At 34.9% G+C, this 26,472-nt stretch overlaps 3 protein-coding genes across 3 annotated transcripts in view; all 3 read left to right on the top strand.

The window, feature by feature from the left end:
• The first annotated feature begins 5,091 nt into the window (after positions 1–5,091).
• On the top strand, positions 5,092–6,140 carry LOC111469336. The gene has a single exon (XM_023114575.1). The coding sequence runs from the start codon at positions 5,258–5,260 to the stop codon at positions 5,777–5,779; it is 522 nt and encodes a 173-aa protein (XP_022970343.1). The 5' UTR covers positions 5,092–5,257; the 3' UTR covers positions 5,780–6,140.
• A 3,893-nt stretch (positions 6,141–10,033) lies between these two features.
• LOC111469308 (pescadillo homolog) lies at positions 10,034–16,555 on the top strand. The gene is made up of 14 exons (XM_023114537.1): positions 10,034–10,228; positions 10,345–10,430; positions 10,818–11,066; positions 11,181–11,306; positions 11,443–11,527; positions 11,611–11,721; positions 12,664–12,757; positions 12,872–13,149; positions 13,561–13,668; positions 13,774–13,895; positions 14,504–14,723; positions 14,843–15,067; positions 15,412–15,491; positions 16,315–16,555. The coding sequence occupies exons 1-14, from the start codon at positions 10,187–10,189 to the stop codon at positions 16,316–16,318; spliced, it is 1,830 nt and encodes a 609-aa protein (XP_022970305.1). The 5' UTR covers positions 10,034–10,186; the 3' UTR covers positions 16,319–16,555.
• A 1,584-nt stretch (positions 16,556–18,139) lies between these two features.
• The window catches only part of LOC111469307 (vacuolar fusion protein MON1 homolog), a 14,354-nt gene continuing 6,021 nt past the window's right edge, over positions 18,140–26,472 (top strand). Inside the window, exons 1-6 of the mRNA XM_023114536.1 lie at positions 18,140–18,820; positions 23,738–23,817; positions 23,935–24,006; positions 24,133–24,172; positions 25,602–25,703; positions 25,901–26,022. Of these exons, the coding sequence (XP_022970304.1) occupies positions 18,239–18,820; positions 23,738–23,817; positions 23,935–24,006; positions 24,133–24,172; positions 25,602–25,703; positions 25,901–26,022 (998 nt within the window). The 5' untranslated portion in view covers positions 18,140–18,238. The remainder of the gene's footprint in view (positions 18,821–23,737; positions 23,818–23,934; positions 24,007–24,132; positions 24,173–25,601; positions 25,704–25,900; positions 26,023–26,472) is intronic.

The raw sequence follows: 26,472 nt of genomic DNA, 5'->3' as shown, positions 1-26,472 counted from the left end.
TTGAGTATTTTAAGAAATACTTGTAAGTTACCCCATTGTTAAGGTCGGAAAATCCATACACAGGCAATCATGGTGGGACTTATCTTTCCATAAAAATATCATAACATGGCCTTGCTCTCTACTTCTATTTTAGGTAGAATTGGATGTGTGGTATTTCTCTACACACACCTAAGGTTCGTGCACATGGACCTCAGGCAAACTCGTATATGTACCCCTAAAACTCGCTTTCAAGTAGTGTACACTCATCTGCCAAAATGCCATGGAAGGAAAAGAGCGTGAATAGGATTATGATGTATTTAATACCGTAACATAACATTGTAGTGTACACATCCGTACTAATCATAGCAGAGAAGTATCCCGATGCATAAAACATACAAGATGCACGAGGTCCCAATAGCTTAAAATCATGGCATGTATCTGTGATACAAGTTACACCTTCATTCAGTTCATACATAAGTTAATCACATCTCGTAATATATTGCATAACATGGTATAATACTTTCCATAACATAGCGCAATTTCACATAACATGTCAAACATGATATTCCATAACATAGTAGATCTCACCATTACAACATAACACAACATATTGAGTTCCATAACATAATAAACAGGCATTTGAAATGTGCAGGGTCATAGGGCACGTGCCGTTCATACTTCAAATAATTCATCAAACTAAGCCACTATTAAAATCACTTACTTAGTTGAACCGGATCAGAGTTACTAATTATTCCTGGTACTAGCCTAAATCTACTCGATTCAAGGTCTAATTCAACCTAAGATTCATTATGTTGATGAGATCCGTTCAAACAAAACAATTTATGGGGCAATTAAGGGATATTCGGGATGGTCCCTCGATTATCTCATAATTTGAATCGACAATAAATACAACATAATGTACAAGATCTTTTACAAATGTAACAATCATACCAAAAAAAAAAAAATATATTTTGTGCACATTATTACTTTGCGAGATCCCACATCAGTTGGGTAAGAGAATGAAACATCTTTTTTAAGAGTGTGGAAATCTCTTCATAGCAAACGTGTTTTAAAAACTTTAAGGGGAAGCATGGAAGAGAAAGCCTAAAAAGGATAATATCTGCTGACGGTAGGCTTGGGCTGTTACAAATGGTATCAACGCCAGACACCGAGCAATGTGCTAGCAGTGCTAGCAAGGAGACTGAGCCCCAAAGGGGGTGGACATGAGGCGATGCACCAGCAATGACGTTAGGCCCCGAAGGGGAGGTAAATTTGGTGGGGTCTCACATCGATTGGAGAAAAAAACGAGTGTCAGTGAGAACGCTGGACCCAAAGAGTCGGTTGGGAAAGAGAACAAAACACCCTAGAAACCTCTTCTTAGCAAACACATTTTAAAAATCGAAAGTCCGAAAGAAAAGCCCAAAAAAAACAATATCTACTGCTGGTGGGCTTGAATCGTTACATGCTCGATCCAATATTAATATCTCTAAAGAAATCACTACCCATCTTTTTAGGAAGACATTAGAGTTCTGCCTCCTTTTTTATTATCGTGAATAATCCAACTCTAACACGTATACAAACTCTATCACTCAAGACAAGTTTCTATTAGTTTACGACTTTCTATTAGTCCTCAAGGAGTCATAGTCGCATGGGACCATTCCTTATACCTGCTAACTATCTCGAAATAATACCGACCTCTTTTCTATGAAACAAGTTTATTTTCCGAAGATAATTGAAGATCCTCTAAACAAACCACACATAGTCACATACAATGTACAATCTCATAATCAAGCACTCAACAATATATATATAAATAGTAGCAGGCTTGAAATCAACTTGAAATATGAAGAAAAGAGAAGGACTTTTCCCTCGGGAGGTAGGAAAATCATAATCGGAATAGCTGACGCGGACCCAAAGCTATGAAACTTGGGTGTGAGTCTTTTGTCAAAATGGAATGGCCTTATCTTTTTCGATAATGAGTTGGATGTACCTCAAATTCAATCTTTATTTAATTCAAGTTTAAAAGTCTAAGTAATTGATCGGATAATTCTATTGTAAACTTTGACTTAGATTAATATGCACACAACCCTATTTGGTCCTATACCAAACCCTTATGTCTACACTCGTCTTCTCTCGTTCACCATCATCTCATGGGAGTCCTCTCAAACCAACGAGTGTGGCTCGTTGTATAGATAAATAGAATTGTAGGTTTGGATTGTTGGGTTATTGGGTTGTTCGTTTATTTTAGGGTAGATCGAGTTCCCTCAAACACATATATATATCTTTATAAAAAAAAATTATATAAAAAAAAATCGAATAATTCAATATATTTTATAAGCAAATATTACCAACCAATTAAAATTTTAATATTACTATACCCTAAACCCTAAAATTGTAATAAATGAAAAAAAAATTATAAGCAAATATTCAAACAAATTAAAATTTTAATACTACAGCTAAAAAAATGTGTGCTTGTGTGTGAGCGTGTCGTGTGTATTGTGTGTGAGTGAGGTGGATTGAGGGTCCCACATTGATTGTGTGTGTGGGTGTATGCGCATGCGCGTGTGCATGTGTGTGTATTGTGTGTGTGAGCTTCGAAGGAGTGAATTGTGAGATTCCACATTGTGGGAGGAGGACGAATCATTCTTTATAATGGTGGGGAAATCTCTCTAATGCATTTGAAAAAAAAAAACTTTGAACAAAACCCCGAAAGGAAAAACCTATAAAATCTGTCAGGGTAATGTTAATGAATAGAATTTTGTCGGTTGCTATCTCTACCCTAAATTATGTTACATGGATAACAAAAACTTTGTAAAATTTAATTATTAATTTTTTTTAAAAGTAGGATAAGATTGATGTAATCCTATTTTTAAAGTAGGATAAGATTGTTGTAAGCTCGCTCGTACAATGTCTAATCATGTCATTTAGATTACATAAATATGTCATATTATAACGTTTCATGTTTCCAGGCATAACAATTTTTATCATAACATATCATACATAACATATCGTATCACAATATATATCTGTTATTCACATGTCGTATCATAATCATATTATTTCGTAGGTTTGAAAGAAATTCAGATCGTCACAAAAACAAGATCCATAAAAAGAGATTAGGAATTGATAACTCGTACCTGAAAAGCATAGACAACTGAAGTGAGAGTTGTCGTTTTTGAAGTATAATGAGATTGAAAATGGGTTATCTTTTCCTTTCCAACCATACCCACAATTTAATACCCATTGCTTTATTAGTTGGTACAACCAAATTGATATCACATAATTAGGGTTCATGTTCAATGGATATCACCATCTTTCTTTTTGCAAACCCCTTTTAGTTTTAGGAATATTAAAGATGCCAGCTTAGGTATATGTTTGGTTGGTATAGACAGTAACTTTCATTTCTTTTAAAATCATTCTTAGAATTGCTCTGGTTCGAATGTGATCTCAGTTCATTTATGTAACATTCTCGAGTATTCGTGATTTAATTTAATTTTAAAATATTAAAAGAAATATCGTAACTATTAAAATAATTACATTTTCGAGAGGAAAAAGAATGGAAGGTCAGTAATTTTTATAATTTAATAATAAATAAATATATATATATAAAAAAAATCATATTTTAATACCCATAGGTATATTATGGCTATTATTGGCTTAGACCCCCAATTTTGATATTAAAATAATAAAATAATGAATAAAAAATTAAAAAAATGGAATGGAGGACACATGTAAGAGACAAAGCCCACTAGTCCCAGGCAAGCATTGGGGCCCACATTCACGTGGCAATATGGATCTCTCGATGCCATAATGCGACCACGTGGCAACAATATAACACGTGTCAGCAATCCCATTAATAAGCAAACGGAAGAGTTGGGGACCACTTTCCGTCGCGTCACGACAAAACTCCTAAACGTAGAAACAAACAGCAACAACCTAGCAACAAAAAAAAAAAAAAAAAAAAAAAAAAAAAAAAAAAAAAAAAAAAAAACAGGGGTAGAAAGGCATAGGGAAAAGCCTTATATTGTGTTGGGTGATTCAAAATGGAAGTAAAGAGAGTGACAAAAACAAGACAAAGAATCAGACAGAATCCGAGGAATTTTTATGCTTTTTTACTCAGCTTTGACCATGTTTGAGCCCACCTCTCTCTCTCTCTCTCTCTCTCTCATTTTACACTCCCACTTCAACTTCAGTACTCTTTGCATGGTTTTGAGTGGAATTNACAAAAAAAAAAAAAAAAAATCACATTCCCCAAAATACCCCCCCCCCCCCCCTTCTCCATTGCCTTCGTGGCGGTTTCTTTTTCTTTTATTCTTTTTTTTCTTTTTTCAAAGTAAATTTTTGTTACTTCCGAGGATAAGATTTTTTTGTAGCTTCACACGTGGCAGTCATTGCTGGTCCAGCACTTAGCACGTGACGCAATTTGTCAGAACCTTCCCGACGCGGTTTACAAACTCTTTTATTAATATTTTAATTTTAATTTAGTTAATTTGTTTATTTAATAATTTATTATGAAAATTTAATAAATTTGCAATTAAAGAATTTAGTATTTAGCTGTGACAAACTTAATTACTATATATTTTTTAATTAATTGTTTCATTTTATTCTTTCTGTTAAAAAAATAATAATTTAACAATTTAATAAATAAAGATAACACTCTTTCAACACGGCTTCTTAATAAAATAAAATAATACTTCAATATTATTAAATTAATTTATTCGTCTATAAGTATTTTCATGCAATTTCATCATATGTCGCATTAATATAATATTTCATAAGGACATCCAAATTAATCATTCATTTATTTTATGCTATTTTTTTATACGTCCATTTTAGCCCATAAATAAAAAAAATGGTATATTTAAAATTATAAAAATAAAAATAAAAAATAAAGGTATGGAGATATTATTATATAAGAAATTAAAAAAATGAAAATAAACTTTTAAAGGGAGAATAAAGGCATATGACAGTGGGGGAGGCATCAAATCAGGGGGAAAAAAGAATTATTGGAATCATTTGGAGTTTAAATTAAATTATAAATTCCAAAAAATTTACAGAAAAAGATTTATAATAAAAAGAAAATTGCAAGGACTGTTTGGTAATTTTGGCGGAAAATCTTATCCACTGTTTCTTCCTAGTTCTTCTTCTTCTTCTTCTTCGTCGTCCAAAAACTTTTTAAAAGTCCGTTTCTCTGAACAATCTGTACTCCCAAAATCAAAAACCAACCAGAAGTGAAGACAACACAGAGAATCAAAGATTTTTTGTTTTCTTCCCTTCCATGGCTACTGGTAACACTTACTTCTCCCGCTCCAAGTTCCGCTTTCTTCCCACCGCCGACGGTCCCGACCACCGCCGTACCGACTCCGTCTTCGAGCTTGACGAGTCCGACCTCTTCAACTCTCCTCGCTCCAGCGCCTCTCCGGAGTTCCGCCGTTCGGTCTCCAAATCGCGAATCTCAAAGCGGATTTCGGCTGTCGACGACGAAGACCGAAGCGTAAAGACGGTGACCGCGGCTTCGCTGCCTGTCAACATCCCTGACTGGTCGAAGATCTTGAGGAACGAGTACATCGAGAATCGGAGAGACGGATTCGACGATGACGATGACGATGACGATGAGGAAGACGGCGTTGGCGGCTGTGATTTCGAGGATGGGAGATTTAGGGTTCCGCCTCACGAATTTCTGGCGAAGACGAGAATCGCTTCGTTTTCGGTTCATGAAGGAGTCGGAAGAACATTGAAAGGAAGAGATCTGAGTCGAGTCCGAGATGCGATTTGGCAAAAAACTGGATTCGAAGATTGAATCGAAATGAACAAACACGAAGTACAATTACCGGAATATTCCATTAGGATATACGAATTCCTTGACCGAGTAAGACTTTTGATCTCTGTTCCACCAAAATTTTTGATCCTTCTCTCTTCTCCAGTCAATTTTTCTGTTTTCCCGTTTGACCGTCGCATCTGAGCGGCGTTTCGATCGCTCCGATCACCGTTTTTTCATGTCTGTAATTCGGAATATTTTATATTTCAAAAATATCATACTCTTTTTTTTTTTCGTTCAAGATTAAATCCATAGTGCAATTTGGGAAATGTAATAACTGATCTGAGAAGATGCCCTCTTTAATTTTGATTTTATTTTATTAATTGTTTTTTCAGTATTAAAAGTCAAATTTTGTTTATTATTGTATTAATTTGGCAGCAACAACTGTAATCCTATGATGGTTGTGGAAAAAAGATCAAATAAAGTGACAATTGATTTTTGTGTCATTATTTCAAAATTTGAATAACTTTTTGGATGTCCCAATTTTATTGGACCAATTCAGAATTTTTAGATTAATTTAATATCGGTCTTTAAATATGAGGGTGTTCATATTGCAATTAATTCTACATTTTACTTTCTTTTTTTTTTCTTTCTGAGTCAATTTATCGAGTAATAGTTTTGGAATATTAATATGACTTGTTTAAAGTTTTAATGAGATTTTACTTTTTAATTAAATTAATAACTAATTTAAATGATTTTTTTTCAAATTAATTGTTTTGAATATGTCATGATTCTATTTTCGAGTTACCTGTTCCGTAGGAGCTACGAAAAAACACATGTCTAAGGTTCAACAAACATAGGTGAGACTGAGACTTACTTACTTGTTCAATGTAGGAGCTACGAAAAAACACATGTCTAAGGTTCAACAAACATAGGTGAGACCGAGACTTACTTGTTCAATGTAGGAGCTACGAAAAAACACCTGTCTATTAAGAATGAAAAATATAACTGAATTGAAATGGAAGGTTCAACAAACATAGGTGAGACTTAGACTTACTTGTTCCGTAGGAGCTACGAAAAAACACATGTTTGTTAAGAATAAACACATGTTTGTTAAGACGGAAAAATATAACTGAAAAAACACATGTTTGTTAAGAATGAAAAATATAACTGAACTGGGATGGAAGTTCCAACAAATATAGGTGAAACTTCAAATATAGGTGAGATCAAAAGTTTTAGTGAAATCTAAAGTCCAATTTGTATGGATGTCACAACTTTAAAGAGAATATAAGCTACCAACTAATACCTAAATAGAATACAAACTACTAACCAATACCTAAAAATAAGAAAATCATAAAAGAAAAAAAAAATATTAACGGATTACAAATATCATCATAAAAGAAAAGATATTAACGGATTACAAATATCTAAGATATATTTCATAACTAAAATATATTCTCTAACTATTTATTATAATATATTCTAATGCTTCCTCTCAAGTTGGAGCGTGTACGTCAATAACACTCAATTTATTTTTACGAGTGTAGGTCAATAACACCCAACTTGTCTTTACGAGTGTAGATCAGTAACACCCAACTTGTCTTTACGAGTGTAGATCAGTAACACCCAACTTGTCTTTACGAGTGTAGATCAATAACACTCAACTTGTCTTTACGAGTGTAGATCAATAACACCCAACTTGTCTTTACGAGTGTAGATTAATAACACCCAACTTTATTCCAAAAAATAAAGAGGGTGGGTCAATAACACTTTTGTCTTCCCGATAGTGAAAATATCTGCCAAATTAGCTCTAACCAAGTATTTGCTTCTAAACACATCGGTTTTCTTTTTAGATTTTCAAGAAATTATTGAATTTCCAACAAAGATGTAAAACCAAAAAAATAGACCCCCTTTGATTGATTTGATTTTTAGACTTCTCAACAAGTTATTGAATTTCCCAAAAGAAGCAAAATTCCGACATAGACGGCTTCTTGATTTATGCCTAAATGGTTTACTCCATAGTGGTAGTTTGTCCCATTTAATTTGATTGGAACAAAAAAAAAATACCCTTGATTAGAGCGATGAAATAAACATCCGAAGTTTTGAAGTTGGATATTAACACTTTTGAGATGTGGGCTTAAAAGAATGATATATCTTGTGGAAGGATGATATATATCCAATTCATCCGTCTCATTCTTCTAACATGATGAACTAGTGGGTCTTAGTTTGGATAGAAATTGAGTCTAAAACAAAGTCATGATGGAAAAATCCTTAAACACGGTTGGTTTGTGGAATAGCGGGTTTGGATTTTGGAAAGTGATGGTATAAGGGGAATTGTAGGCTTGTGGTATAGGTGTATATCAAAGTTATTGAATTTGAAAAACGAGTGGATACCCATAACAGCTAGTGGGACTATTGCGATAGTAGTGGTAATGTTAGGCTCACAAACTTGCGACTTGCGGTGATGTATGGACTAGTGAGGTACTGTAATTTGTGACTTGAGGACTAGTATTGGTTGCTTAAGGTTCGGAAGCAATGACGATGGTTTGGAAGCTATTGAAAGCACGAAGTTATGGTTGTTGTGATTCTCGATTGGACTTATCACGATGGATGATCGGTGGCTGTAAAGGGTTCACTAATTGAGTTAGAAACTTATCACAATGGATGATCGGCGGCGACTGTAAAGGCTTCACTAATTGAGTTAGGGTTTGATTTTAGGCTCTGATACCATGTTAAGAATGATAAATAAAATTGAGATCGAAGGTGCAATAAATATAGGTGAGATCAAAAGTCCCAATGAGATCTAAAGTCCAATTTTCATTAACGTTCGTTTAAATAGAATGCAAGTTACCAACTAATACCTAAAAATAAGGAAAATATAAACTAATTAAATCTTGAGAATAAAATAAAAGGTACTATTAAACAAATTATAAATGAAAAATATTAACTGATTCGAATATATAAGATATATTTCATAACTAATTATTATAATATATTCTAATAATGACTTAGGTTATTTTAACAAATATTCAGTAAATAAGTCTATTATTGGAGTTGGAAAATGCATATGCAAGCAATCCGGATGTACATTCGTTCATAAAATCATTTCAGGGTCTTAAACTCTACTTTCTAATCTGGGCAAAAATTAGATGTGTAGTACTTCTTTACACACGATTTACGTATGTGCACATGAACCCACCAAGCGGACATATACGTACCCATGAGCCTGCCCTTCATTTAGCGCATGCTCAAACTACCGAAGCCACAAAGTGAAAGAAGCCTGCATAATATCATGACGTACATAAATATCGTAATGTATGCATCCATACTCATCATAACGGGAAAGTTCATCTCCAAACTCTCTTCCCCAAATAAACGGTCCACCAGTACCATCTCCTAAAGGATCTCTTGTATGTATCATGAAGTCTTTGATGACACAATGAAAGATGAGATTATCATAATACCGTTTTGACTTGTAACATATCACTTATCATCTTTATAAATAAGTTTTATTTCCCTTTCGAACCAATGTGAGATCTCACAATCCATCTCCCTTGGAGACCCAACGTTCTCGCTAGCACACCGCTCGATGTCTAACTTTGATACTATTTATAATAGTTTAAACTTACCACTAGTAAATATTATCCGCTTTAACTAATTACATATTGTCATCAGCCTCATGGTTTTAAAACGCGTTTACTAGAGAGTGGATTCTACACTTTTATAATAATATTTCGTTCTCCTCTCCAACTAATGTGAGATCTCACCGTTTTTCACTGTTTTGGGACACTCATCGAGATACATCTCTTATGTTACATTTAATCCCAATCTTGATCTCGAGATATATATATATATATGTATGTATATGTTAATTTTATAATTATTTTTTCTTATTATTTATTGTTCAAACCACATTCAAAACTTAAAAATAATTAAATATATGTTTTAATATTAATATATATATATATATATTATTAGTATTTATTATTATTATTATTATTATTATATATATATATTTTTTTTTTTTTGTTGAAAACAAAAATTTGAATAAATGGAACTAGATTGGGTTTTTTTCGGTTAAAAAAATAAAAAAATTAAATAATTAAATTAAATAATTAAATAATTAAATTGGCTTTAAAAAATAGAATAAATAATAATAGTAATAATATTGGCAAAGCCCACTTTACCTCTCTCCTAAGCCCATTTCCTCTCTCCTAAGCCCATTGTTTGTCTCCAGTAGCGCAGCCAGCCCAGCCATCTCAGCCCTAAGTTTCCAATCGGCCGCCCAATTTCTCCCCTGCCTTCACATTTCCTCTCCTCTCTTCCCCTATTATACTCTCTTATTTCCTTCTCTGCCGCCGCCCAGGCGCTGCTCCTCCATTTCTCCACACCTGTAATTGAAGTCTGCTCGGATTACTTTGTTTTCTTTTCCGTTCAACCACTTAAAAAATGGTGAACAAAGTTACGAGGAAGAAGCATTACAGGCCTCCGGTAAGTTCGAATTTGTTTCCATCTGTTTTTTATGCTGATAATCCCTACTATTCAGGATATCCAGCGGTTAGATCAGAATATTTGCTTAGTTTTTTCTACTGTCGGTCGTTTATCAGGGGCAGAAGAAGGAGGGCAACGCAGCGAGATATGTGACCAGGTCGCAGGCTGTGAAGCAGCTGCAAGTTAGTTTGCCAGTTTTCAGGTATCTCTTATATTAACTCGCATGAATTTTATGGTTATTGGCATCAGGAATGAGGCGTAACGCTTGATTAGTATTGATTCTGGCTTCTTAGTGTTGCGTCAGTTGTGTAGCTTAAGTTGGAGTTTCATCTGAATTCGTAGTAATACCGAGGATAAAGTGGATAGTTTTGTATGCATAATCATAGATGTTTCGAAGTAAAGATATTCGTTTTTTTAAGATTGAACATGTTTATCTTTGATTTGAAGTACTTGATATGATCAAGCGTTTGACGAGTTTTAAAATATTATATTGAAACTGGTTTAGGGTTTAGGATGAGTTTGTTTTACGTTTACCTTGGTTGAAAATGATCATCTGAAACAATGGATATGGTTTTTATCATTATGACAGGAAGCTATGCATTTTCAAGGGAGTATTTCCTCGTGAGCCAAAAAAGAAGGTTAAAGGAAATCACCACACTTACTACCATTTGAAGGACGTTGCTTTTCTTCATCATGAGCCACTTCTGGAGAAATTCAGAGATATTAGGGCATATGAAAAGAAGATAAGCAAAGCTGATGCAAAGAAGAATAAGGAGCGTGCAAACTTTCTGAAAGAACACAGGCCTACATATGTATTAGACAGGATAATAAGGGAGAGGTTTGTACAGCTCTTTCGTTCTTTTTTCCCTCCTACTGAGTGAATCAAATATTTTGTTTTCATTGCCCATAATGAACTCTTTCCAATTGTTGCACGCTACGCTTGGCCTTCTAGATACCCAAAATTCATTGATGCACTTAGAGATTTGGATGATTGCCTCTCAATGGTGCACCTTTTTGCGGCACTACCCGCACAAGAAAGGTTAAAGGTTGAGGCAAAGCGCATTCATAATTGTCGAAGGTTGGTGTTTACTGGCCTCAATAAATTTTTATGATGTACAAGTATGTGTTGTCAACTTTTCTTGTATTATTGGGATGGTAACAAACTGATGACTTCAATATCTCATCACTTATATTCCTTTTATATCTTTTGCTAGGTTGAGTCATGAATGGCAAGCATTTATTTCTCGAACTCATAAACTACGAAAAGTTTTTATATCTGTGAAAGGCATTTATTATCAGGTATTTCGCATTTATATTATGATATCTAGTCTGTGAAGCATTTTATGTTCCAGAACATTTTCTTACTTTTGTTGTTTGTCTAGGCTGAGGTAGAAGGACAGAAGATTACATGGCTGACACCGCATTCGCTGCATCAGGCATTGACTGATGATGTTGACTTAACTGTTATTCTTAACTTCATGGAATTTTATGAGGTAACACTTTGGTACTACATTCTTGTAGTTTTTCATACCTCTCTTTCAGATTGGAGTCCTTTGTTGTAGTTGAGGACTCATTTTTTGGGCCTGTTTGTTGTATGCTTGTGTACGTTATTTCATTTTTGTTAATGAAAGCTTGGCCTTTTATCCTGAAAAAGAATTAAAAACTCTTTCCAGTGGAATGAATCGGGCGTAACTTTTGGAGAATTCATTGCTTTGTGTGTTGACCATGATTTTATGCAATAACTAAAGTAATTCTATATGTATATTTAGATTATTCACAGGAATTCAATTTGCAGAGAGGGTAATTAAAGAACGAGGGAATAGAGGAGCATGATATATATTGAAATTAGCTATAATGATTAGTGAGTGTTCTACTGGGTGAGGTAAGTTTGCTAGCTGCAATATTGAAGTGTTAAAAATAGAAAGGGTTTGTGGACTTGGGATGTTACAAGTAGATCTTGCGAATAGCTTTTGTCTTTTGGGAGAGAATGAAGCACAAGAGAGAATGAAGCACAAGAGAGAATGAAGCACCTGATGCTTGGAAAATGCTTGTTTTTTCCACTTTGAAATCTAACAGATCATGTGAAACGGGCCTTGGTAAACAGAAAAGTGCATGTTACAAGTAGTTCCCAAGCATGAATACTTGAGAAAAATAATACCCTTGAATGCATAGCACATTCCATCCAGCATTTGACACTCCTAACCTTGAAGGCTCTTGTTCCACTCAAGGCAAATGTTCACTGGTTTATATGATAGATAAAAGATTCTTGATATTTCATTTGGTTAGGTACAACCGTTTTGCTATTGGATTAGATATAAATCAACAACTGTTGTGTTCTATTTGTTTTGGATTCTTAATTTTTCGGTTCTAATATGACAAAGGGTAAAATAGCAATGCTCATGTGTCTTGTGATGTCTTGTGAATTATGGGTGCAGACTCTTCTTGCCTTTGTGAACTTTCACGTATATCACTCGATTAATTTGAAGTATCCACCGATTCTGGACCCTCATTTGGAGGCTTTGGCAGCAGGTGATTTTGATGTCTAGTTCAAAAAACTGTCATTTTAAATTTCTCTAGTTCTAGTCACCTTATTAGATCCTCAGACTTCTGTTTTGTCATTCTTATTATTTTGTGAGTATGCAGATCTTTATGCTTTGTCAAGATACTTTGATGCCAACACTAGAAGTTCCCTATTAGATTCGCAGACTTCTAGTTCATCTGGATATGGACAAGTAGATGCTGAAGAAAACTCTGAACTTAGACTTGCGCAGCTTCAACAACAGCTTTCCTTAAATGAGCCGACTGCATTGATGCATCTTGTTGAAGATGCAGCTGCTAAGAATGAGGATGAAGATGAGGATGAAGATACTAGAGAATGTAAGAAACTTTTTAAGAACATGAAGTTCTTCTTAAGCCGCGAGGTAAGATTTTGTTCCATTTTATAGTACTGTGTTTATGCTGTTTGCATTCTACCTGAAAATAGAGATGCTAGTTTGAGATAGAATTGTGTAAGAAGACTATTCAGTAAATTGAAAATTCAACATAAGATAAATTCCAAAACATTAGAGAAAGAGATTTTCGGAATGGAGAGAAGAAATCATTTCTGCAAGTCCTTGATTCTACTAGATAGTTATTCGGTGGATGTTGGAAATTGTAGTCTTTTTATTAGTTGTCTTATGTCTCTACTACCATGGATATTGTGTGCTGAAAAATGTTGTCTTAATGGTCCTCCTTCCTTTCTTTCGAAATTATTGATTTGCCTTTGTGTTGGAATTGAAATCTGGATCTTATTATTTATTGTCTGTTGATGTTCTCCCAACTTCCATGTTTAGGTTCCTAGAGAATCACTACTTTTTGTTATTCCTGCTTTTGGTGGCATGGTTTCTTGGGAAGGAGATGGAGCACCTTTTACGGAATCTGACAAGACTATTACCCATCAGGTTTGCCAAGAAATATGACACATTGGTGTATCTTATATATGATTATCGTAATACATGGCCTCCTGCAGCATCATTTTATCACTTCCTGTTCCTTTTTAAATGCAGATTGTAGACCGACCAACTCAGACTCACAAGTTCCTAACTAGAGAGTATGTTCAGCCACAATGGGTTTTTGATTGTGTGAATACACGGTTGATCTTGCCGACTGAAGATTATTTGGTGGGAAGGTACTTCCATTTTTCTAAATCTACTATATGATTTATGTCTTTTGGGGATTATTAAGTAATATAGACTTTCCAAATTTTCTCTGTGGAATGTATTCAGATGCTCTTTTAATATAAAGTAGCTATACGAATCTGAAGCTTGTCTACATTGGTTTCTAAAGCAATACACATGCAGATATATATATATATATATATATATATATATATATATATATATATGACAAAGGGGATGAAAAACAAACCTATTTTGTAGTCTTCAGGTTGTCATTTGTTGTTTCCTAAAGTAAATTTATGTGTATGAATCATTAAGTTCGGACCCTTCTAAATTGTTTAAAATGTATTGGATTAAAGCCTTATATAAATTCGTAACTCAATGTTTTTGCATGTACTACCATCCTAGTAGTTTTGAAATTATAAGATTATGTTATCAGATGTCCCCGAGGGGATGAAATTAGAAGGTTATTTTAAATCCCACTCTTAAACAGTGCATTTTCTTTTCTGCTTTTTTCTGCATTAGCACGTCCTTGGTAATGCAAAATTCAGTATAATTTTTTGTTTTCTCTTATTATTTAATCCTTCAATTTATATATCAATTTGCTAAACACCCACAGGGTTCCTCCACCACACTTGTCACCTTTTGTTGACAATGAGGCAGAAGGATATGTTCCTGATTATGCTGAGACCCTTAACCGTTTGAAGGCAGCTGCTAAAAGTGAAGTCTTGCCATTGCCGGGAGTAGGGAAAGAAGATTTAGATGATCCCCAGAAATTATTGGCTGAAGGTATCATTGATCGAGCTGAGGCTATTGAAGCTGCTGAAAAGAAACAGAAGGTATACTTTTGCTAAATGCTACTGAACGAATGGTAGTAGCACTGACATTTCTGTCCAACTGATGCTTAAACGCTTGTGTAAGCTCTTATTGTTGTGGTATTGTATTGCTCTCAATGCAGATGATGGCTCTTGAGAAACAGTATCATGATGAGCTAAAATTGGAGCTTCAAGGAGTACAATATTCATCAGCAACTTCAAATGTTGATAAACAGTCGTCTAATCAGGAGAATGAGGGTGGTGAGGATGCGGACCTCCCTGATCCGGAACAAATAGCCGAAGATAATGCTAACCTGCCATTGGTTGTGATGTCACGGAACAAGAAAAAACTTTATGAAGCTATGCAGGTAACTTACTTGTTTTGTTATTCTATTCGTGATGGTGCTTGAATTTTTCGTAATAGTCTAGTCATAAACATACACAGCAGTGATTTCGCTTTCATTTTTTATACTAATAATGGCTTTTATTGTGTCTTAATGGAGTATATGTATGCATACAATAAATAAACGCAATGTTCATTTATTTTTAATGCATAATACCCTAAGTCATCAAAGAATAATACTTTTGGAAGGCAAATTATTTAATTACTCGCATTACTTGTCCATCTTTATTAAAAAACTCACGTTCTCTTATCGAAATGTGATTTTGTATTCTTCTGTTTTGACTGAGATATTTCTCCTGTTATTATCAGATTGGTAAAAGAAGGAAGAAGGGAGAAATTGATCTTCTCAAAGAAAGGAAGAGAAAACATAAAGAATCTCAAAAATCGCAGTAAGTCGAGAGGAACCGCAATTTTGTCTTTAACTATTTGTAATACTATATTTGGATGTCTAGATAGTTAGTTTGCTCTAAGCATCTAAGGTCTGTTGTTTATGTCTCACTTGAAGGTTGCCCTGAAGGGTTATGGTCTGTCTTTCTGTAGTATTATTAAATCAAATACTTCTTACTTTTAGAACTCGTTAATCTCTTTGCTTAGTCCACATCCTATATCAGCATCATGCCTTGATCATCATTCTCTTTGATATAGTTTGGAATTATCAGTTTCTGAGATCACTAGATTTTCTGAATTTTGATATCTGCCACCTGAGAACGACAGAAACATATGGTGAAGTAATGTTTACAAGTATAATTTTTATTGACACAAATGGGTTTTGAAGTGATGAACTTAGGAATGTGAATGTGTAGATATGCCAAATCTTGGTCAAGGAAATTGGTTCTCTTTAGCTTTGCAATATAGACTTAGGAATGTGTATGCCCTACCAATAGAGTATATATCAGGTGAGTTTTTGAAAATGTTTTTGAAATTGCCAGCCAAAACCATTTTTGTTACACAAAAAGTATTTCAATTTCAACATGTTTAGGTCTTTTCCTAAAGGTTGTGAGAGTATTTTCAAGTGCTTTTAGCCAAAATGCTTAAATGTTTTATGCAGAATAACTTAGGATTTGAAATGTGTAAATAAAGTATGAATGTGAGGTTTAAATCTCTATGCTAAATACTTTTATTTCATTAAAATGGTCACCATGTAAGTGATTTATTTGGCTGTTGTCATAAAGTATGCATGCTCACATTTCTTCTTTCTAATCAAAATTTTAGGTGAAGCTATTTATCATCGGGAGAATTATCGAGAAGGTCGAAAATTATGGAGAATTGTGGACAGGAGTTTGTTAAGGAGTTGTTGCATATAGTCTCAGTAAAATCTTTACTTTAAAGCGTTCTCTAGCATATTAGCAATTTGACTATCGAGACTGCATAGATTTCGAGTACAGTGATTATTACTTATGACAAGATTTATAATTTATCATTTTCAAATGAGTAGGGAGAAAACTTTTGGTCTTGTGGCGGTTTTTCACTTTTTTATTTTTTATACTTTCGATCTCTTTGATTCTTAAGTGACTAATCTCAAGAGGTCATGATGACTTCAGACTAATTTATGTTGTAAGATGTTTTTTAAGTGCATTGTTGTTTGGACATGGTTATGTATTGGATTTTCATGTGAGTTTTTGTGTGTCAACATGTTGTTTGGGAGGCCTTGAGATGGGATAGAAAATAATGTGCAATGGTTATAACATGAAATATAGAAACCCTAATTTTATTAGGATAAAGCTTCGATGGTTTGGTTATTCCTACATTCATTTACGTGTTTTTTCTTCTTAAGATCATCTTTGTTTTGATAAATACACTCTTGTTGAACAAATTATGGTCTAGAGTCTTCTTGAACTATATCATTATCAAGTTGTGAGATTCGTCGTATTAAACAAGTTCATAAAATATTTGTTGATGTTAAAATCCTGGTTACGAGAAATCTTCAGTATCATATGTTTCATCGACAAATTTTAAAGCTTAAGGGAAGATGTGATCTACCAACAAAGATCAAGAAGAAAATAGAACAAAGTTACCAAATATATATTAATACTCGATAATAAGTTAATAATTAACTTCGTAGTTAATAATTCAAATTTCCATAGAAAACAACGGCATATAATTATTTGTATAAAATAAATGTAAACATTATTTATTATTATTAAAAAATGGTTGACATTTCTATGCATGTAAAAATAATAACAATTAATATATTAAATTAACATAATTATTTATGTAATTTAAGTATAATAAAATAATAACCATTTAATCGATTGTATGAGTAAGACATAATATTCAAAATTATTTATTGATAAATAAAAATTAAGCTAGACACATTGACTAGTTCTTCAATATATTTATTTTTTGAAATAAAACATCTATTATTTAATTTGATTCTTATGTTAATTATTTATATTATTACAAGTTTATGTTATTTGACGATAGCAAACAAAAGCAAACTCAAAACCTAAAATTTAAAATATATTATTCTAAATATACTTATTATTAATGAATGAAAATAAATTAAAATTTAATTAGTTAAAATTAGTTTAACATTTTGATTTAATAAAAATAAATAGCTAAAAATAACGTGCAAAAGTACTTGCCAAACTAAAACATAAATATTATTTATTTATATAAAATTATGATAATATATATATATATATATATATATACATACACTATTTATTTATTTTCCATGTACAAAATATTAAAAAAAAAAAAAAAAAAAAACTTCAACATCTTTAAACTTTTAAAAAAATTTAAAAATGCCTCAACCATTAGTATTACGTTTCAAAGATATTAATGACTTTTTGAAGTGACATTAAAACGTTATTAATAAATTTTAAAAAATTCTAACTATAATTTTGAAAAAAAATTAATTTAGTCCTTTTTAAATTATTATTTTAAAAAGTGAAACGCGTGTTTCCACTCGCCAAGTAGGGAAGCGGATAAGAATACGGTCGGATGAAACCGACCCGACCCGACCCGACCCCCGTAATCTGCTGGGTTCACATAATTACATAATGTGAATTGGAGTGTGAGTTAAAATCTTAGCGATGCGCTTTCAGTGTGATCGCATTTCCCTCTTTCTGTTCATCAGCATTGAGTTTTCAATCGGAGAACTGAACCGACAATTCAAGTTTTATTCCCAAAGATGTCTTCTGGGTTGAGTTCATTATCATCCAGTGATGAACTCGACAATTTCAACCCTAGAACATTACCCACTACGCCACCTAAACCTCTCGAAGAAGAATTGGCGTCTTTAGCATTGACTTTACCACGTCCTGAGCTGCTTTCCGACCAAGAGGATGTCAATGTCGTCTCAGATGGATCCGCGGCCGTTGGCTTTGGGTTTGGAATTCAACGGAGTGATGAGGAATCAAGGGCCGGCGTAGTTTGTGAAGAGAATGTTGTGGGGAACTCGGCGGCGGCAGTGGTTGAGGGAGCGACCGGAAATTCGGTGTGGGAGGGTATTGATGGGACGGGGGTTATGTGGGGAAGGACTAATTCGGAGATTGAGGTGGATAGACCGGTCAGTCCTAGCAGCAGTGGGTATGCAGGTGAAAGGGGAAGCAGCGGTGCTAGTAGCGGGAGGTCGGAGATGGATGGAATTGCTGATGATGAGATACAGGAATTGAATGATGATGAGATACAGGAACTGAATGATGATGATTCTGTTGGTGATAATTCGAATTCTGTACACTCTTGGGTTCCTGGAAAGCGGCATGGTGATGAGGTACTGTAATTTGGCAACCTGTTGATGACTGTTTGATTGGAGGATTTTGAACTCCATGCGTCTCATTACCTATAGGGTAGATCATGAATGAATATTGATGTTTGGGACTTGCTTAGTAACTGTTTCCAAGATATTTGTTCATAAATGCCGTGGAATCTTGTTCCGAGGACAGTTATCTTTTCTTATTTTCTCTTTAGAATGTTTCAAAATTAAAAGAGAAAGATCTGTCTTTCCTATTCGTTTTAATATGCACAATAACATCAATCATTACAAGTAATTTGATCATGGTTATTAAAAGATGTTTTAAATCAGGAATTCACGGAAGGCAATCTCGTTGTGTTCTCATCCCGTTAGATAGGACATTGTCTCTGGATCCTGTGAGGAGGGTGGGTTGGGTTTAAGGAAGTTTGAGGCATAGAAATTTGGCTTTGCTTGCTAAATGGCTATGATGGTTCCTTCTAGTGTTGAACACTTTCTGATGCAAGGTTATAATGAGAAAATATGGGTGGTATCTTTTTGGGTGGGTCTTGGATTGTGTGGTTAAAGGCACCTTGAGGAACTTGCTGAAAGAAATCTCTTTGGGTCTCTCTTTTTTTTCCATGTTTAGGAAATTTTCTATTGAGGGTGGTCACTCGTTCAATTTTTGGAGGACCATTGTTTGGATGATGGTCCCTATATACTCTTTTCCTTCGTATTTTTCATCTCTCGTTTGTGAACTGCGCTTTTGTAGACTTTTTTTCTTTCTCTATGGAGATTCCACTTTGTACATCTTCGATTTTAGGAGATTGTTCTTTGAATGTGAAAGTTTTGATGTATCTTCTTTGATTCTCTTCTTCATGGGTCAGGCCATTGCCTAGGTTTAGGAATACGTTTGTATGGAACTATGGCCGTTAGAGTGTGTTCTCATGTTTGCTTTTCGTGAAAAAATACCAATTGAAGTGGAGGGCTTCTTCAAACAACAAGGAGCTGGGTCAACTATTCAATCAAATGATATTGAGTATGTTTTCCATCTCTTCTCGAGAAACAAGTGGGCTATTTCTTTGCAAAATTGTGCTCAATTTCATATGTGACAATTCCGCCAAGATCTCTTCTTTAGTTGGGGGAAGAATCCGCACGAATCGGATTTTTTGAGGAACATATCGAGAGAGAATTGGATTTGGTTAGACAATGTGTGGTTGGTAAACAATTCTGGAGATAACTTTTGTCCTAGTCGAGTGCCCTTCACTACCATATGTTTTTTTCTCTTTTCCTTTGCATTGAAGGTATAAACCAATTTTAAAAATTTGGAGGATTAACACGACTTTATCTAAGGGTCTTCCTCACTAATATTAGTTAGGATCTTAGTATTGCATTTTATGAAAATGTGTTTAAAAAAAGATGTGGATCACATACTGTGCAGTAGTCGGTTTTCAGTTTTGATTTGGGATAGACTTAATTGTTTCTGTCTTACAATAGGTCTTTTTTCGTTTGATGATGATGCGCTTCTTCATCTGCCATTTTAGGATAAGAGAAGAATTCTTTGTCATGTTACTTTTGTTTGGACTAATTTGTGGATCATTTAACTTGAGAGAAACAAGAAGATCTTTAGAAAAGATGAGGGATCTTTGGATAGGTGTTGTTCGGGATCCTTTTGGTATCTTTGTAGTCTGTTTTTCCTTTGTTGGCTGGCTCCCTTTCATCATGGGCTTCGTTTGTTCTGCTGTTTTTGTTCTTTTTTTCTTTTCAGTGAGAGTTTGTTTTCTCATATTGTGGTATGCTAGTCTCTTTGCAATCTCGTGGGGCATTGAGCTTGAGAAAAAACAATAGAATTTTTAAAGAGGTAGAGAGATCGGGTGAGGAGGTTTGGGAGGTCGTTAGGTTTAATGCCTCCTTGTGGACGTTGATCACTAGGTTTTTTATTTTTATTTTTTTGTAATTACGACTATGAGCTTGGTTTTATTTTTTTTCATTTTTTTTATTATTATTTTTTTAGATTGGAGTCATTTTCTGAAATTGGGCCAAACTCCTTTTTGTGGAGCTTATTTGATTTTATTTATTTATTTTATGTATGCCTTGTATCTTTTATTTCTTTCCATGAAAGCACAATTTCTTACCAAAAGAATAAGACCTAACTGATAATTACAAAATTTCTTAGCCATTAAGGTCCAAACCGAGGTATTAAACTTAATGACCTCCCACAACTCCTCCACAAATCTCTCAATGAGGCCTACTGATAATTTATCTCCTTTTTTGGTTTGATTTCTCAGAAGCAAGAGTAGAAGATATAAACTAGAATTCTCGTGTATAAGCTGATAAAGCTTCAAGCATCTCTTGTGAAAGATGTAGGATAACTTTGAAGAGGCTATGGTAACAAGCAGGCAAAGAAAAAATCAGAGTGGGGCATTTCCTCCATGTCCTTTCTACACATAACGCACCAATTAGGGGCTAGAGAGATAGAGCATTCTCTTCTGCAATCTATAGCAAGGTTTTTTTTGAACGTGAATCCATGCTTTCACTGAGAGAAAAGAAAAAAAAGGTACAATGACGTACTAAAAAATATCAGCCTACTAAAAGGAGCTCCAAAGCAAAAAATATGACTCCAATTCAGAAAAATTAAATCTAGTTGATAATTATAGGGGGAAAAGAACTGAGTGATCGAAGACCATAGTGAGCCATTAAAACTCATGGTATACTCCACACCTCAATCTCAAATCTCTCAACCCTCACAAAAATACAAGCTTGCCAAAGGACCATTCCTTTATCCTAAAAGGGAGGATTCAAGAGTTTCCTCAATCAAAGAGCCACAATGTCTGTTATGAACCCAACAAACCCCAAAGGAAGCTCAACAACGCTCCCAAATTGAGATGAAAAATTGAAAATCTCCTAAAATATGATCCAAGTCATCCGCCCCTCAATGACAAAGGAAGCATCAATGTGGACTCAACTCAAGGGATAACTTTCCCATGAAGAACCTACTCTACAAAAAACTTGACCATCTTGGAAATCTTAACCTTTCAAATAGAGGAGAAAGCTAAGGCTTCAAGAGGAGGAGAAGTGACAAAGAAAATGGAAAAAAAGAACTAGAAGAAAGCCCCATGAAAGACTGGGAATCAACCAACGAGTATACATCCTCCCTTGACTCACAAAAGAGTCCCCAATCAGTGAAAGATGGGTAGCCATGTTGACAGCTTCTATATGCCAGTAGATGGCTAAAAACACAAAGAGACCAAAGAAAAAAGATGAAGGAAAATCTAAAAAGAGTAGGACAAAGACTACGGAACATAACCTCTTAGTAGACAGGTGATATAGCTGAGGAAACACAGAGCAAAGTGGCTTGTCTACACCTATCTTCCCAAAAGTAAACCTTCAAGCCATTCCCAATAGTATTTTATAAATGGAGAGAGGAGGGGGAAAATGTGATGACATAGGACTCTAGAGGTACTTAGAGGTACTTAGAGGAACCTCCCACAGACTACATCACACTCAAAAGGGTGTGAACCATACCTTCTCACAATTGCCTTGTCCAAAAGAGCCTTGTTCTGACATCTTGGATTCCCATGACCCAAACCCCCGAGTTTCAAAGGCCTTGAGACCACCTCCCACCCAACAAAATGCGAACCTCCCCCACATGTACACGTTCCCAAAGAAAATCTTTCATGGCCTTCTCCAATTTAAGAAGAGGAGAATGTATAGGCTCCCTGGGAGGAAGTAAGGGCACAAAGGATATGGAAAAAGAGTTGCAAGAGAAACTCCGATGACGAATTACTTGGTCAAAAATAGTTGAAAGGAAATGTACTACCTCATCTGCATCTTGGTTAGTGAAGGGGCACAAAAATCCATTGGTTAGTGAAGGGGTAGCAAAAACCCAGAGAAAGCAAGGAATAAATATCAAAAGAGGGCAAAACAGTGACTATGCAAACCATGTGACTATTTGCATCCTCGGACAAATATGTGGAAATAAGTCACTCAGGGGTCTCTCCCTTGTCGAAAAATCTTCCCAAAAAATGAGTATTCAATCCATCCCCAATAGAACATTTAACAAATTGGAAGGACAGAGGAAAACTCAAAGCAATAGTAGACCAGACGTTTTTGTCAGAACCTTTTCTTCTGCTACCTGAAACCCAATCAAAAGGTTGAGGTCCATACATACAATAATCTTCCACTACGAGGCACTTGACCCCTTGAAAAATGCCACAACCACTTTGGTGAAAGAGCCTTATTACGTAATTATGAACTTTAAACTTTAAATCCCAACCGGTTCCCCAACATTGAGAAAGAGAATGTTTGAGTTTGCTGCCATGTAGAGTCTTGGAAACAAAATCAGACTTGAGAGTGCTATTTCCAATCTAACGATCATCCCAAAACAGATTTTTTCTTCTTGAGATTATTATTTCCAATCCAATGATCATGGCAAAACATACATCAGAATGCTGTTTGCAAATCAGGCCCAGCCCCTTCTAATTCTCACTCAGTTAGGTTTCTTCATTAATCATTTGAGGAGGGTTCAACGTCTCATCCCATATCTGGTTAGCCCAGTCTAGGTAAAGATCCTTGTGGAATAATATGGGGGAAATCCTCATTCTCTTGTACTAAGGTTCTACTATTGTCCTAAATAGTAACATCCTCATTGAGTACGTACCATCCAACCCAACCTGTTTGAATGTAACTTGAAGCACTTGAATTTCAAGTCATTATGAGTTTGCTAGCGTTGTTGAATTTACTATATGTAGCATGGAGCAATGTTTTGTTTATAGTTAAGCCATGCCATCAGTAGTTATGATGAAAATACAGACTTTAAACGTATAGCTCCTTTCTGTTATGTTATTTTAGTTGCCAAGAAAAACTGCTCATCACTTTTGCTTCATTGTGGTGACTGACCTTACAAACATTGATTACTAGCACTACACCTTCTCTGATCAGTTAATTCTTAAAGTTCAGGATGATGCTTCCATATCATGGAGAAAAAGGAAGAAGCATTTCTTTGTTCTGAGCCACTCTGGAAAGCCTATTTATTCCAGGTTTGTTCTTTTGCTGCATTCTAGTATAATAAACAGTTTTACTTGTTTAAATTTTAAAGCACTAAAATTTTCAACCTTCTACTGGGAGCTTATTTAAACGTAGTTAATGACATTCAGGTATGGAGACGAGCACAAGCTAGCAGGATTTTCAGCCAGCTTGCAGGCAATCATTTCCTTTGTGGAGGATGGGTAAGTCGCTGGACTTTGCTATGTTATCTATGAGTTTTAATATTTTTAAGCATTATGATATTCAAAATCTCAGGTAATGTTCCTGAATCACTGCTGCACAGTTCTGATTAATTAATTGCTTTTCAGGGGTGATCGTGTCAAATGGGTTAGAGCTGGAAAACACCTGGTCTGTTTTTCTATTATTTATTTTATTATATATATATATATATATATATATATATTATTTATTTATGTGTGTGTCTCATTGTTACTTCCAATGTTGGTTATTGAGCTGAGTATTCTTTGAACTTTAGGTGATTTAGGGGAATGAGAATGGATCTTTGCCATGTCCCTTCTTGCTGTTCACTTCATTAAGGCCCAAGGGAATGAACTGATAGAGTGGGACCCAACTTAAATATTGAGAATAATTCTGGAATGTCATTCATTTACAAAAAGAAAAGGGGATAAATTCCATGTCTCGGGACAACTCGACCATCTTGGCTTGCTTGGACACATCCGTTGGGAATTGACCCATGTGTTGATCATCTCATCAGGACATCTTGAACATCTATCCACCCGGGTTCTTATCGGGCATTAGACTCTCCCATGTCCATGCTAGACCATTTACGACATCCATTTTAGATAGCGGGTGCATAATCCAACCACTGACACATGAGCTAGGCCGCAATACCGGCACACCTGTGCCGTCAGTATTGTCATTGAAAAACCCATTTAAGGAAGTCGCCTGAGCACTCGTCTCAAAATGCTTGCCCTCACTGTGATACACACATGTGCCACAGGGTAGCTCGCTTAGGCGCCTAGGAGTGGTGGAGAGCTGACACCATGTCTCCCTCTATAGTACATTTTGAGACATTTCCAATTCTTCTCGAGTAGACGTCATTTTGGCGAGCGGACATATGGCCTCGTGCATGGTCCGTCAAGTATCCAATTGACACCAAATTTAGTGAGTTTTCATCTTTCATATCGACGAAATTAATTCCTGGGCTGCATGTCGAAATTCATATCGAAACCCCAACTTCTGAGGTTATGGCCTGGGGCCCTACCCAGCCCTCTTCAAGCTCATCTTCGACACTCATGTCGCCTCGTTCTCTCAAACTTTGCGTATGCCTTGGCGGGCTTCAATGCACACTCTTGGTGTGTTGGATGATGCACCGTCCTCCTAGGTTGCATCATGGAACTTCTCAATCTTGGCCCTCACGTGGCCGGATGGGCGCCACTTGAGGTCACCCCTTGTCTTTCTTGACGTATGGGGGTCACAACCTACTTTCTCGTAGTGGGGTTGTGACACACGATATACAAATGTGTTTTTCTCACTGGTTGAAGTGGCTACTTTTACTTGCTGATTTCAACCTGAGTAATTTATGTGTGTGCAAAATTTGTAGGTACATCCGATCTTTGAAATTATCTGTACGCAAATGTTATATCTTCACTTTCAAATGGTTATCTGTGTTTGTTAAATTTTCTTCTGGTGCTTATGATACTAGTGTACTGAAACTAGAAACTGGAGAGACAGATCCCGTTCTTTTTGCTTTCAACTTTCATATTTTTCTTCTGCGATATAAATAAAAAATGTTTTTTCATTTCCCCATCTTCAGGTGGTCTTCCTTGTGAAGGGTCCAATTTACTTGGTTTGCATCAGCTGCACAGAAGAGCCTTATGAATCATTAAGAGGCCAGTTGGAACTTATATATGGTCAGGTAACCTTGGTTCTGCATGTAACCCATTGAAATATTTCTTCTTATCTTTAGTCTCTAGCATTCCTAAATGAATTGCTGCTTGTTTGTGCAATCGAGTGATCATCTTTCTTATTGTTTTCTTAAATTCTTATGAATGAAATATTTGTTCCTATCATGGTTTTTTCACGTATTTAATATATTGTCATATGTGCATGCAGATGATACTTATTCTAACAAAGTCTGTAAATAGATGTTTTGAGAGAAATCCCAAGTTTGATATGACTTCTCTTCTTGGAGGAACCGATGTTGTCTTCTCCTCTCTCATCCATTCATTTGGTTGGTTAGTTCAGCACTCTTTAACCTACCTATATTTTTTTCTGGATGAGAAACACCAGCCTGTTCTTTTTCTCCCTGTAAACTGCTTGTGCTCGTTCTTGAACTGTTATTCTGTTTATGCAAAAATTTGGCACCACCCAGGCAACTCCAGTGTTATAAGACCTCTATTAACTAATAATTTTGAATAGAAAAATTCGTCATCACATTTTTGTTAACTTGAGATTGCAGTTTATTCGATAATACTTGTATATGGATCTTACGAGCATCTATTTCTTGTTTGTTCTTTTCTATTACACATAACCTAGCAACTGTTCCCTTTTTTATGTTTTATCTCAATTTTCAGTTAATGTATAGTCTCTTTCCTTTCCTTTTCATTTTTTTTTTTTTTTTTTTTTTTTTTTTTTTTTTTTTTTTTTTTTTTTTTTTTTTTTTTTTTTTTTTTTTTTTTTTTTTT

Source organism: Cucurbita maxima, unplaced genomic scaffold (assembly GCF_002738345.1).
Source record: "Cucurbita maxima cultivar Rimu unplaced genomic scaffold, Cmax_1.0 Cma_Scf00039, whole genome shotgun sequence".
NCBI classification, from domain to species: Eukaryota; Viridiplantae; Streptophyta; class Magnoliopsida; order Cucurbitales; family Cucurbitaceae; genus Cucurbita; species Cucurbita maxima.
The sequence above is the reverse complement of the archived record's forward strand: the minus strand, read 5'-3'. Positions and strand labels throughout refer to the sequence as shown.